This window comes from Coloeus monedula (assembly GCF_965178545.1).
Source record: "Coloeus monedula genome assembly, chromosome: 10".
NCBI lineage: Eukaryota > Metazoa > Chordata > Aves > Passeriformes > Corvidae > Coloeus > Coloeus monedula.
In genome coordinates this window covers 17,246,761-17,260,525 of record NC_138790.1, presented here as the reverse complement: position 1 = coordinate 17,260,525, position 13,765 = coordinate 17,246,761, and the positions used below count along the sequence as shown (strand labels likewise).

The window sequence follows — 13,765 nt, the reverse complement described above, 5'->3', positions numbered from 1 at the left end:
CAGGGCTCTGGTGAAGGGCACGGAAGACAGTTATTAGATCACATATAAAAAACACAGTCCCTGCAAGGGCAAGATCTCATCTTCCCAAGAGAGGATACATCAGATATTAAATCACATACTATAGCTCATGTTTGCCAAAAACATTAGTTGCACAAGATTCAGGAATGCAACATTTTTTTCTATCAAAAGCAAGAGAAATTTATGTGTGTGATGACGTTGCTAAACGATTAAAGAAAGGAGCATTCTATTTTTCATCTGTTTCTCAGATGGAGCCATACAGTAAATCCAGTTTTCTCTCCTCTCCCATATCTTATTGCTATGATTAACGTCATCTAAGGAACGTTACATTGAACCTGGCAAGATTAGCTACATTTTAAAGATTTCCACAGCAACCAACATTCTCCATTTATTGAGCTGATTGTGTGGCCTTTAGTAGATTGCTGGCTCATATTTACTAGTGCCATATAGGGAGATAACAGCATTCTTCAGAACTGAATTTCACCACACAAGAATTGGAAGACTTGCCACTAAAAAGTATCATTATCCCAAATTAGCATTACAAGAAAGGAAAAGCAGAAGCTGTGGTTCTTCCTCCAAAGTTCCCCCAGAGAAACAAAGGCAAACACACAATTATACTGCAGTGTACCATGGGAAGACAAAATACCTGAGATTTTGCCATCTTATTAAGGCTGATATTTCTTGAGCAGCTGTGCCCACCAAACACACAGGAAAGCCATTCCAGGATATTTCCTTTACCTATCCTGAACCTTTTAAATGTCAGGACTGCAGCCACAAGCACACCACCATCCAACAGCAACAATTGTTTTTAAAGCTCTGATGCTAAACACCAGCCTGCTTGCCAGCACCACTCCTCCGTGGAAGCTGCCCAAGTTGGTTAAGTACCACAGGCTGGGCAAATAAATGCCAAGCATCAGACAGATGATAAATCAGAAAGGGCTGTGGAAATCTTCCACTGTTTCAGATGAGGCATGTTGTTACCCAGGAATTGTCTGCTTCTCCTCAGGGGGCACGCTGACCCTGACAGATGGGCAAGATACCTCCATCACATCATAAACCTATGAGGTTTTTAGTGAGAGGAGCCTCAGAAGGATACCTAGGGAATCTGGCAGTGTTCTTCCCAAGGAAGCTGTCTGCAGATACAGACTGAGACAGTATATCCAGCCCTGCAAAATCAGAACCTATTTCAGAGCAATCAGCCTTGACCAGCATCCTGCTCCACCCAAGTTTCAACATCAACAAAGCCACCTCATTCCCAGGTACTCCAGCTCCCAAGATCCTCTGAAATCAAGTGTGGCTGGGAGTTGGTATTCCACGTTCGCAGGACAGTCCTTTTCTGAAGATCTCTGATTTCTAGGCTTTCCAGCAGGCTTGGGAATGTGCTATCACACAGCAGTTCTCCCTGAAAAAACAGGCTGGCAAGTGCATGTACTCAAAATACAACTGATATCTTGCTGTTCCAAATAAACACAGCACTTGGTCTAAACTACTTATTGACAATGCAAAACACCACAAGTATTGAAGTTCCACATCGCAGCCATGAAAATCTCAACTCCTAGCATGTGACAGACAGATGCTGCAGAAAGTGTCAGCACTTCTGTCCTCAAGAAATAGGAGGTTTTAAGCCCTTTTATGACAACAACTTCAGTCAGTCTGAAAAAATATTTTGATTACTAACTCAGGACTGAAATGAGAAAACCCTAAGAGCCTCTGATCTAAATCAGAAAACAACCCAAGGGACTTGATAATTTTGTTAAATTGTTAAAGGAGTTTAACCAAATTTTAGCACCCAAAGAATCTAAAGCATTGGAGGTTTAAGGGAAAACACCAGGAGGAAAATCGTGTTAGATTAAAAACTCTAAGCAGCACAATTTAAAGTGACATTTTAGGATTATTTTCTGGTTTATTGGGTTTTGTTTGGGAAGAAACTTAAGGCAGGAGGTTTTATGGCGATTCTCCTTGCAGAGGTTAAAACTCCACGGAAGGGAGCGACAATCTGCAGAATTCCTCTATCTGCAGCTTCGTCTTCCCAAATCCAAGAGTGCTGATGCCATAGAGTGAATCCAACCTGCAGTCTCATGACTATGTCATGCTCCACACAAGTGACAATGGAGTTCTGCTCACACTCAGCTCTCCCAACTGCATAGCCTCCAATAGTTAGGAAAAGCAGTTACTATATGGAACTCCAGACAGGAACACATCAGCAGAACTGAGCTCCAGGGCTCAGAGATACCTGCTTGGGGCTCCATAAACCACTCTGCTTTCCTCTAAGGCCACAGGAATCACTCTGCCACTGAAAGGACATTAACAGGGACCAGTCCCTTGCTGCCTACAGCCTGTCCCAGGACACTCAATGGGTTTTCACAGATCACTGTATTTGCCTTCAGTTTTAGTTCTGTCAGTTTTAGGGTCATTGCAAACCCAACCATGGCTAAGCCTGAGCTGAAGAGCTGTTAAGAAGAGGACAATGAAATGAAATGGTATAAAGAGAGATGCTTGGCTTTGAGATTAGCTCAAAGAGCCTTTTGGAAAGCCTACAACAGTCTGAGGAGAGCTAATTTGTGAGGAAATGTCACTCCTGAAAAGATGATATGCCTCGCTGCTCTGACAGAAGCAATTCTTGCCATCACAGCTTCACAAGCCTTGATTTAAACTGATCAAACCAGACACCTGCCTATGCAAAATAATGACTTATATCAGCATCAAGAGAGAAATACAAGCTTTGAAGTGAGAAAATATTAATCTGATACTGTGATGTGTGAGTTCTTATGCCTAAGCACTTGCATACTGCAAAATCTTCATTTCACTTAAACAAGAGTCCTAAAATATACTCAGACTGAACAGCAGAAAAGACATTTCTCTGAAACAAGTGACATATTTACTTTTTTCTATTTCTTTCCTCCCCAAGAAACTGTTTTCACAACCCTGCAAGCGTTCTTGAGGGTAACCAATTGCAGCTACACAGGAAGGTGGCTGGGGAGGCATGCAGGGGGGCAGAAGAGACAAGGTGTCACTGCTGAGCAAATAACTTCCCAATAATCTTTCCACAGTGTGAGTTTTCCACCTGGGAAGTCAAACACAAGGGTCAACATTTTCTGCTTTAGGTGTTTGCACTAAACAAACAACCAGTTTTTAAAGCAGTTGTGCAACCCCACTTCCAACCAGAGCGGGAGGTGACTGGGGGTGCTTGCTTTTGAAAGCCAGGCTATTTTTATTTTATCCATGTAGGCACCTATAATTTCCCTGGATGTAAACCGTATGCCTTTGAGACTCTTCATCTGTCATCTGCTCTTCCTACGCTTCAAAAGCTGAAGGTAGCAAAGTCTACTGTGACAGGCTAGCACAACAAATAGTGTTACAATGAACCATGTAAAAAAAGCCCTCCCAAAAATCAAGCTCATCAACAAATTTTACCATAATCTCCATTACATCTCTATCTGTGATCAGTCTTGCAAGAATTCATGGAAGTTTACCAACTTTAGCACATTATGTATTGCCACCATCTCAAAAATAACCCAGAAAAAAGCACCATTACTTGCCCTTCTTGAGTCTTAGGACTTAGTTTTTAAGACTGATTTAGCTAAACATTTATTTGATTTTCAATTCAAGAGTTGTGATAGGCCTCAGGCTGATCTTACCCAGCTGAGAAATTGATCTCTTTTCTACTTGTTATGGAGAATTTAACATGGTGACATTTATGAGTTCCTTCAGTAGTAGCTCATAAGATCAGGCTATTGAAGTATTTCAGCATAAATAAGATTCAGAGAAAGTTTTAACCCGTTACATTGAGAAATGAAATTTAAACTGTCTGGTTTTGGTTCTTTGTTCAGGCTGTGTTCTGGGGTTCTTTTAATAAAAATTTTACTTATGTCCCTAAGTAGGCTTTTTGCCTTGAACATCACATTTAAGAGGCACATTCTCTTTAATACTGCAAAATGTGGTCTCTTTGTTACTAACAGCAAAGTTTCCTGGAGTCAATGCTCTCTATCAGGAACTGGCTATTATACAGACATCTCAGCCCCTGAGTATTGGATTTACCTGGACCAAAGGCAAACCAGCACTCCAGACTCAAAGAAGCAATGCAAAGAAAAGCATGACTCTGCCCTGAGTCAGCTCAGATCCAGTGGTCTTACTAATTTGGACTCTACACCACAGAAATTGGGCTCTTCTAGCTCTGAGCTGATCCTGGAAGCAGCACAGCCACAGTCACAGAGTTTAGGCCAGGGAATTAGGTCCTGCCAGCACCAAGCTGGCTCCACATGAAGGCATTTGCACATGCCACATGGCTTACTTGTAAACCAGGACAAAGCCACCCACAGATAACCAAGGGCTGACTAACTTGGACAGAGCAGAACTGGCTCCTCTTAACTCACTCATGACTAACACATTGCATTCAATTCCACAGTAATTGTAGCAAATGGACCCAACAGTTCATTAGAGTGAACTCACCTTGCACTTGACCTGGAGACAAGTGACTGTTTTTTCTGGCATTCATTGCCAGCACATCCTCACCAAACTGTTCAGTCAACAAGTGTCCAGCTGCTGTATCAGTATTGGCAGGACATCTGCCTCGTTTCTTCTGTTTCTTCCTCCACATGTCCTCCTCCTCTCTCTCATCAGAGCCAGACGATTTCTGCAGAGCCCCTCGGTGTCTCAGGCTGTTTGATGTTCTCCCACCAAGGGCGTCACCCACATTTAACAAGTCAGACGCAGCTCCACGCTGATACACATAATAGTCTTCCTCCACCTCCAAGTCTCCCTCTGGACTAACAATGGCATTTTTTTTAAGAGGACATCTGTTCAGAGAGGTTTGGGGTTTATCATTCTCAAATCCGGGCAGGGGCTGTTCCAGGTGAGATGTTCTGACTGGTGAATAGCTGTGCATATTTATCCCATTCCTGGCTGGATTATCCTTCACCAGGCCTCTCCTCAGAGGTGGGTCCAGATCCAAGCTGGGGTCATTGGAGAAGCCTTCTTCCAGCTGCATCTTCTGTGCAATGTGATTCAGGTAGGACTGGAAGCGGCCGCTGTGGTGCTTTTGCACAAGCCTGGCGTACGCGTTCTTCTGGGGGGCAGCCACCTTGCTCAGTCCCTCCTTGGCACCTTGGGCAGAAGCTGGACTTCTTACATGCCCCAGCTGATCCATAGTGCAGTAAAAGGCCCAAACTTCAGAGAGTTATAAACAGACACAGAGGAAAAAAGGTTTATTTTCCTGAAACAAAGTGTCAAATAATTGATTACACCAGAAGACACAAAAATGTAACATTTTTGTAGAACAGGAATTCTGGGTTGGTAAATCACTCCAGTGTGGGGAAGGGGTTTCACAATGTACTCAACATCTGCCCTGCACAAAATCCCTGTCCATGACCTCAAGTGACCACAGCCCATAAGCTGTACCTGCCCACATGCCACATAAAACAGGGATTTTATCCCACCCTAAACAAACAGGATTCCTTTAATCTGCTCTTCCTTGCCTTTGAAAAAGCAGGAAAATTAAAGCAGCAACTGACAGACTGTACCAGAAACATCAGTTTAGTGGTTATCAGAAGCAAAATGTGTCGTGTCCAACCTGGAGTCCTTAAAAATAACTGCATCCTTACTGAAGTGCTTCACTGTTGCTGTCAAAAGCAAACACTGCCTGTCACCTCCCTCCCACAGTGACTGACACTTCTCCCTTGTACAGGACAGTTCTTTCAAACACCAAGACTACCCATTTCAGCTTGTCTTTTAAGCCATGAATTCCCTCCCAGGGCAACAGATGTAAACTAATAATTGTCTTGCAAGAGCTCCTAATTCTTACTGAGACACACTGGCTACAGCTCCATCAAGCACCAGTTTCTGTAGATGGTACCACACCTCCACCTTTGCTGCACAAGTGTGAAACTTAAGCAGATCAAGCATCTTTCCATCCTTTTTCAGCTGCTTTAGCTTTTAAGCTTTTGGAGCAAAACAATCTACTAAATTGTGCTCAGCTACTTTGAGGTAAATTACAGGTATAGACAGGATATAGCAGTGATTTTTGCTGTACGTAACATCAAAGAAGAATACAAGAATTTCTTGATAATGGAGCCCAGGGCAACTGCTGGCTTCTGTGTGTTTTCATAAAATGCTTCTATTTCACTTCAGGACAAATTTGAAGCTGAACAGCTGAATTTCACCCCAGCTGGTACATCAAGAATTTCAGGGCTCACTATCATCTCTGCTATCCCAGAACTGTGAGGCACTGGACTCTAAGTTTAAATAGAGGATACTGCCCATTAAACCTCTCCCTTCCCTTCTCTAAGCACAGGCATATTGGCAGGACAGAATACAGAGATCAGCAAAAGTAAAATTCATATTCGCTTCCCTTCTCCCACCATGCCTGGAATTTTTCTTTGCCCTTACTCAGCCCTCTTCTCCCTTTCACTGCCACTGCACAGAGGATAAACACCCAGGCAGTGTCCTCCATCCACACACTGCCTGGGAACGGGGCATTATCCAGCAGGGAGCAGGGGCTGCAGAGCAAGCTTCCCCCCAGCGTGCCTGCTCTGGCCCTTTCGGAGAAACAACGTGTGTTGCACCGCGATTTACTTAAGTAATTGAGCACGGATGTGAGCAGGCTTCACAATGCAAAGCAAAAATTAAAAAACCCTGAGCAAATAGGAAAAAATTTTTATGTGGTTTGTGATTCTTGTTCCTAAGATTTTCCATTGGTGCTGGCCAATAGCTAAACTCTTCTAATAGACTGACCTGCTACCGAGCTATTTCAAAACACACACGGGTAGGTCTACAAGAGCTTTCTTTTAACGTCACCTTCTCCTGTTGCCAATTCAACAGAAGCAGATAACATTTATAAAAGCCAGTGAGACTACCCTCCAAACAACGGTTTGGTTCCAGGAGACAGGAATTTGCCATCTTTATTTACCAGTAAAGAACAAACATTCACAGCTTGCCTTCAGTACAATTTCTACAACTTTAACCACGTTAGCAGTCAGCAACCGCAGCACTGAAAAAGACAGGGGCTTACAATCCTCCACGCATTACAGTTTCTTCATTAGTCTTCTGCGGGCAACTAGGAATTGAAATATTCCCAGCAGAGGGAAGGCAGAGGTGGGTACAGGTACAACCACCCTGCCTGGGCACGGTTATGAAGACGAGTGAAATGCCAGGATGGAGGCGCAGCGGGAGGACACTCGCTGAGCTGGGCCCAGGATGAACACCACCCCTGCTATCGCCAGCCGGCTGGTTCTGAGGATCACCGCTGGCCTTCATCACACGCCCCCCGCGGGGTCCAATTCCCCAGCCAACGCTCCAGCAGCACAGAACCCCCGCACCCTCGGTACCAGGAGCAGCCCCCCGCCCGCCGCCTCTCCTGCCAGGCGCCCCCGGCCCCTCGGGAGCACGGCCCGCGCCGCCAGCGCGCTCCTGCCGGGCCCGGAGCGGCCGGACGGCACAGAGAACTGCGGGGCCCGGTCGCGGCGGCGCTGCCACCGGGCTGGCCGTGCCGGGCTCCGCTGTCCCCCCTCCCCTACCCGGTCCTGGTCCCGGTCCCTGTCCCGCTCCCGCCCCCCGCCCCGCTCACCGGCGCCGCGGCCGCTCCGCTCCGTTTGAATGTCCCAGCGCCCCGTCCGCTTCCGGGGCAGCGGCGCCTACGGGCCGCGGCGGGGCCCAGAAGGGCGAAGCGCGAAGCGCTCACTCCGCGCCCGCCGCAGCAGGGCGGGCGGAGGGATCCCAGGAGGGGACTGGGACGTCCCAGCGCCGCTCCCTGCACTGCAGGGAGGTCCCCCGGGTCTCCCGGAGGAAGGGGAGCCTCCAGGCAGCCTTGGGCTCCCCTCGGCCAGGCACAGCGTGTGAGGGTGGGAGCCCACCGCGGGCTGAGCTGAGGCATCGCGGGGACGTGGGAGGCAGGAGGTGCATCACTGCCACCCAACCCGGACTGTCCCCGGCCTGCCAGCTTTGCAGCCACCGTGATCCCCGGGCTTTGCTGGCAGCCACCCGCTTCCAGCCAGGGCCCGCGGAGCCTCCTGGGATGGATTGCTCCAGCTCAAGGCCAGCGCTCCAGCTTCAGCCAAAGTTTGTAGCCAGATCGATGAAAAAAGCACAGATTAGCTGATCTAATACTGTAAAGATCAGAGACTGGTGTTGTCCTCGAGGAAACTCACAGCTTTGCAGGCACCTGTACCTCGAAAAGCCCCATGGGGAAACCTCCTTCAACACCTAGGTGGCCTCACCTGCACGGCAGAGAAGAGCAGGCTCCAGGAGCCTGTTCCCTGAGCTCCTTGGGATCCTGTTCCCTGAGCCCTGCCCACCCCAGCGCTGGAAGTTGGGCAGCAGGCAAACCTGCTGATCCCCTGCCCACCCATGTGACAGCACGCAAGGAGTGACCAACCCTTGGTGCGGAGCAGCAGTGGCCTGACCTCCTCCAGGATAAGTCAGAGCATGTGGACCAGAGGGTGACATTAAAGCATGAGACCAGAGTCAAGAGCTGGTACTTATATTCCCTCTTTCTGTGACCACAGACCTCTCACACGGCTTTATAGCAGAGTCAGACCCAGGCTCTGGCTGACTGAGAATATGTGGTTTGGTCACGCTGATGTTACCTGCAAACTCAGGCTGGATTTGCCGAAGAATTTCAACCAGAAGAAAACCTGTAAAGCAATGAACTGGCCTCATGGCACCCCCATTTGAGCTGTCTGCCTGGAGCATCCCCTTGGTAGGTGGAGGAAGGGTCCAAAGGGACCTGAGCTCCAGGCAGGGCTCTGATGGGGAAAGGCTCTGTTCAGTCTTCATTTTGGCAGGAACATCTGAGCAGGCCATCCATGCTGCCCCTTCACTTAGGATGGGGAAGACACCGGCCCCATAGTCCTTCTTCATCCTGCATGCTGCAGATCAGTGTCCACATTGCCTGGTGTCAGTCACCTCTAAAGGCCATGAGGCCACATCTGCCCAGGGTACAGCATCACCTGTGGCTCCTAAACACAACCTGGCCCCTCAGCCATTCCCACAGCCAGCGCTGCTGAGCTTCCAGGAAGCCGTGGCAAGCCCAGACCATTCCAGCTCCAGCCCCTGGGTGGGTCGAGGGAGCTCCCCTGAGAAAGTACCGGGCTTTTGCTGTGGAGCAAGGACAGCAAGCAAGACATGCCTGCACAAGGACAGTCACATCTGCCCCAGTGCCAGGATGCCACCAGCAAAAGCAGTGTCTGGTTTGCATGAACCATGCAGAGCGAGCAGCCTCCGCCCACGATCTGCTGGCACTGATGCCCCACCCTGGCAGCTCTGGCCACCTCAAGGAGGAGAGCGAGGACTTGGCTCTGCCCTGGCGTGGCTGGGAGGCAGCGAATTGCCCCACACTGGCCAAGAGGAAGCAAGCAGCCATCCTCTGAGCAGGGCCACCAGTGACACAGCAGCTGCTCCCCCGGGACCCAAAGACAGAGGGGGAACACCGTTTCTGCTGGAGCTGGCCCCAGGGGTAGCATGGCCCCATGGGATCAACCTGTCAGAAGGAGGATGTGTGTTCCCCTGCTTCGTCCTGCTCTCCCAGCTGCTGATAAAGCAAGGTGGTTGGCACCTCCTCTGTGAAGGCAGGATGGTGGCTCATCCCCAGATGTTCAGGGCTAACCTGTGCCATCTGTTCAGGCTGCCCTTGCTGCATGGTGGAAAGCAGGGATGAGGTGGGAGGACCTGGGGACTTCCAGCCCCACTGTCCCCCTCCCTGCGCCAGCCAGGTGGGAGCAGCAGCTCCTCTCCATGTTGCTGAGTCACACTGTGTGTCTGCTCTTCTTTGCTCCAGTGGGGATGAAGCTGAGCTGGGAGCTTGGCCAGCCTGCCCCCTGCACCTGGTGGTACTACCAGCTGCAGTGGCTTCAATGTGCCCTGTCCTTCCACAGACAGGGGAGCAAATGGGGAGGATTTGGTGCTTGTTAGTGCCGCTGCCAGCGCTGGGGCCTGTGGTTTGCAGTGATATCAGGCATGGCAAGAAGGATACGGCTTCAGGACTGGATGCCTCTGTCACCCTCACCTCCTGCCTCCAGCTGGGGCCCTGCTGCACAAGGGGCCACGATCCCCAGCAGATCAGCAGAGCATTTCTCAGCCCTGCTCTCCTGGTAGCAGCCAGGGATTTGGGAGTCTGGTCTGCTCCATGAGACAGGGCCTGTGTTTGTGCCCTCTTTTGCTCTACCCCATCACTGGCCCAGACAAATGAGAGGTACAGCAAATCTGTGTCTCCCTCCCAGTGCCCTGTGGGCACACAGAAGGTCCCAAGTGGCTGGGACCAGCTGCGTCCCCATCCTTCACACCCTTTGGAAGAGTCACATGCGAACATCACAGCGAGCTGGTGCCTCATGCAGGATCTCAAACACAATCCCTCCCAGGGAAGGGCTGGACTGCTTCAGTCTCACCTTTGGCTCCATCTTCCATCCACACCATCCTCATGGCTGCTGAACAGAAGGGAGCCATTGTGTCACTGCTGCTTCCATGACCCTCCATGGCAACTCATGGGCTTTCTAAAAGGGAAAGGTCCCTGAGCAGATTTTTCCCCTGCACTCTCATTTCCTGGGGTCCTGTAACAGCAAGCCCAGGCCGGTGCCCTGGCTTGCTTTTGCACAGCACAGAATTATCTCACCATCTTCCCCCGGGCAGTATCTGGTAGCTGCTTCCCGACTTGGAAGCTGGAACGTGTTGCGGCACCTCGGCCGAGGTGAGAGCACCACATGGCTCCTTGGCCGGGAGCTCCCTGCTTACGAAGGCTTTGGCTCCTCTGCCTGTGGTTTCAGTGAGCACTGAGGGCCCGCCCGGCGCTCGTTTACATCAGTATTAATCAGGAGTGACTGGCCAAGGGGCTGGAGCCGCCCTGAGATGACTCAACAAGGGGAACCCTGGATGGGAGCAGAACAGTTCCTCTGACACCTCCACTATCCGCTTCCTGCAGCCCACCCAGCGTGAACTGACCTGCATATGGAAATGCCACCCCTGCAAACCCAAACGTCACCTCTCACAATATTTCAGGTTGCAGGCCATGGCAGGGGGGAGGAGGGCAGCGGGGTGCTCTGCTTCTGCCTCCCTACTGCTGTCTTCAGGAGAGACTCACATGGCACAAGGATGTGCTCAAAGGCAAAGCGGGTCTGCGAGTTTTCTCTGGAGCCTCTGAGCACCCTAGGAAATATCTCGATTGCAGCAGCAGCACCCAACATTAAGCCAGAGTCTGTCTCCTTTTGACATCTCTCAGGTACTGGAAGTCATCTGGGCACTTGACCAGAGGACACAAGCCACGCTCAGGGGGGATAAAGGGGAGTGTGACAGATTTATTACCATAAATGAGCTAAAAATCAATCTCTCTCCACAGCAGATACCATCTGCTGTGTCACAACACATGTGGTCTTGCCCCATCCGTCCTTCAATTTCTCCAGTCTTCTCCTGAGCCCTCCATACCTCTGGTTGGGAAACATGCCACCCAAGATCAGGACTGATGGGTTCCCATCTCCTTCATTGCCTGGAGGAATGTCTGCAACTCACCCCAGGCAGGAGGCAAGGTCTGGCTTGGCTTTGTTTGTCTATTAAAGGAAGAGAGAACTAGACCCCATCAGGCAGACAAGAAGCAGGTGAAGGAAGCAGTGGAGGAAGGAGGTGGGAAGGCAGAGTAGGAGCAGGGTTAGTGCATTGCAACTGCTGATTTAATTGGGGTCACCTGGATTTGTCTTTTGGATACCTTTAAGTCTCTTCTTCAGTAGTTCTGCCTGCTGTAATGGCCAAATCTCCTCTATAACATATCCCTCAGTTTTCGTGCACCCTCTGGCCCTGCCAGTGGCAGGACTGAGCCTCCCAAAGGTGCTCAAACTGGCTGTGGATGACACCAAAGCTCCACAGGTCACATCAGGAAACTTGGGAAAGGAGCTGCCCTGCACTTACTGAGCTTGGGGGCAGCAGGGCTGAGGGACAGAGGGGGTCAGGGCACATGGGGCAAGAGATGTGCAGTGAGTTCAAACCCCTTCTGATGCTCCCAGGGAGGTGGAAAAGGTACTTTCCAGAAAGGCAGGAACTACAGAACCACATTGCTCTGCAGTCCCAGGGTTAGGGACTCACCCACAAGCCCTCATTGCCGCCCCCGCATCTCCCACTCCACATACCAGGATGAGATTGAAACAGCCCCCATAGGGGCCACTTTGGAGATGGGTGACGAGTGGGGACAGCACACCAAGGCCGAGGGAGGGCAGTGCTGCAGTGGGGACCATGGGCCATGGGGTCGGTGGGCACGTCCCGGCAGCTCAGTGAAGGCAGGCAGGGGCTGCTGCCGGCCCCGCTGCGTCTGGCAGGCGGGGCACTGAATGAGAGCGTAACTTATCAGTATTACCTCATGTGAAAGCTCGGTGCCTTTGTATCTCAAGCAAACACCGGCCATTATGCCCCAGCAGGCCGGCATTGTTATTCTGTCTGGTTGCTAAAGGTTAGGGCTGTGGAGCCCTGCACGTCCACAGCGGCTGCCGTGGGGTGGCTGCGGGGCCACCGTGACCCCCTGCAGCCGGCAGCGCTCCCAGGCCACAGGAACAGCCACCTCAGCTGTTCCCAGGCACGGCCAAAACCCAGCAGGACCCTTATCTGCTCCACAAGGCTGCCCCACCATTTGTGGCGCTGCAATCTTCCTCTTCCCATGCCAGCTCCTGTGGCCCAGCCAGGGTCATTCAGTGCTCCTCAGCCTGGCACCTGCACAAACTCTCTTGTGGGAGATAGCCAGACTCCCTCCCAAAAAGAATAAAAAGGGACAAAAAGCCCAAATTTGGCTTCAGTGGGATCACAGTGGGATCACTTCCTGTTAGGAAGTCAAAGGCTTGACCACCAGCATTGCCAAGACCAGCATATACTTGGCTCTCTGCATCCCAGCACTTCCCTGGGGTTTCCTGCAACCAGGATGCTCCAGGGAGACACTCTGAAAGTCCCAAAGTTTTGCCCTGAAGGACGAATGCCAAAAGGGACTTCCTACCACCTGGAGTGGGTTCCCAAGAAGCCAGTTCAGAGGAGCTGGAGGGTGTTTGTGTCTGGCAGGGGGGCCACAGGGGAGCTGCTGCTGACGGCTTTTTCGAGGATGACAGGGGTTTGCACAGCCAAACCAGGTGGAGGAGGCTCCTGCCAAGCCAGGACATGCTGCTGCCAGAGCCGTGGGCTAGTGAGGACCTGCTCGCCCGGCCTGGGTGTGCACGTAGCACAGGAGGGCACAGACATCCATCCCCTCGAGGCAGTGGTGCTATCCAGCTCCACCACTGTGATGGAGATTTCCTGGATACAGGCTGGGGGTCCGTCCCCACAGGCCTGTGGGATCCCTTCTCAGGCTCTGCACAAGGCATGGCTCCCTGCAGGGACAAATGTGGTGTCAATAACTCATCCTTTGGCCTTTCTGGGCCATTACCCCTTTGGGCAGTTCCTGTTCCCAAAGGGATGCTCAGCACCAAAACTAACAAGACTGGGATGATGTGGGGACCCCCGAGCTGTAGGTGAAACACTGCCAGGCCCCCATTTCTGGTGGGAAGGTATCTGAAGAAAGGAGAACAAAGACAGCTGTGGCATTTAGCTTGGAAAATCCCAACAAGCTGCCCCTACATCAGCTGCAGAGCTGAGGCTGCCGGGAGCTGGAGGCAATGCAATTCATATCCTCCAAGGACTGATGCAGAGGGAGGCTCATGGTGTGGACTCACCCGTGTGTTAGAATTGCTTCATTTTACTGACATTCAACAAAACCCTGAGACACTGTGTTCCTGCTCCCACCAGAGCAGTGAGGCAT

The 13,765-nt window shown here is 50.9% G+C and overlaps 1 protein-coding gene across 2 annotated transcripts in view; it reads right to left on the bottom strand.

Annotated features, from left to right (window-relative positions):
* Window positions 1–7,628, bottom strand: part of DIS3L2 (DIS3 like 3'-5' exoribonuclease 2) — a 184,511-nt gene extending 176,883 nt beyond the window's left edge. The window contains exons 1-2 of one of the 2 annotated variants that reach the window (XM_082288256.1): window positions 7,580–7,628; window positions 4,468–5,184 (exon numbers count right to left, since the gene is read on the bottom strand). In XM_082288256.1, the coding sequence (XP_082144382.1) occupies window positions 4,468–5,164 (697 nt within the window). In that variant the 5' untranslated portion in view covers window positions 5,165–5,184; window positions 7,580–7,628. Of the gene's footprint in view, window positions 1–4,467; window positions 5,231–7,579 lie in introns of both variants that reach the window. The other variant, XM_082288257.1, reaches the window with a different exon arrangement.
* Between the last annotated feature and the right edge of the window lie 6,137 nt (window positions 7,629–13,765).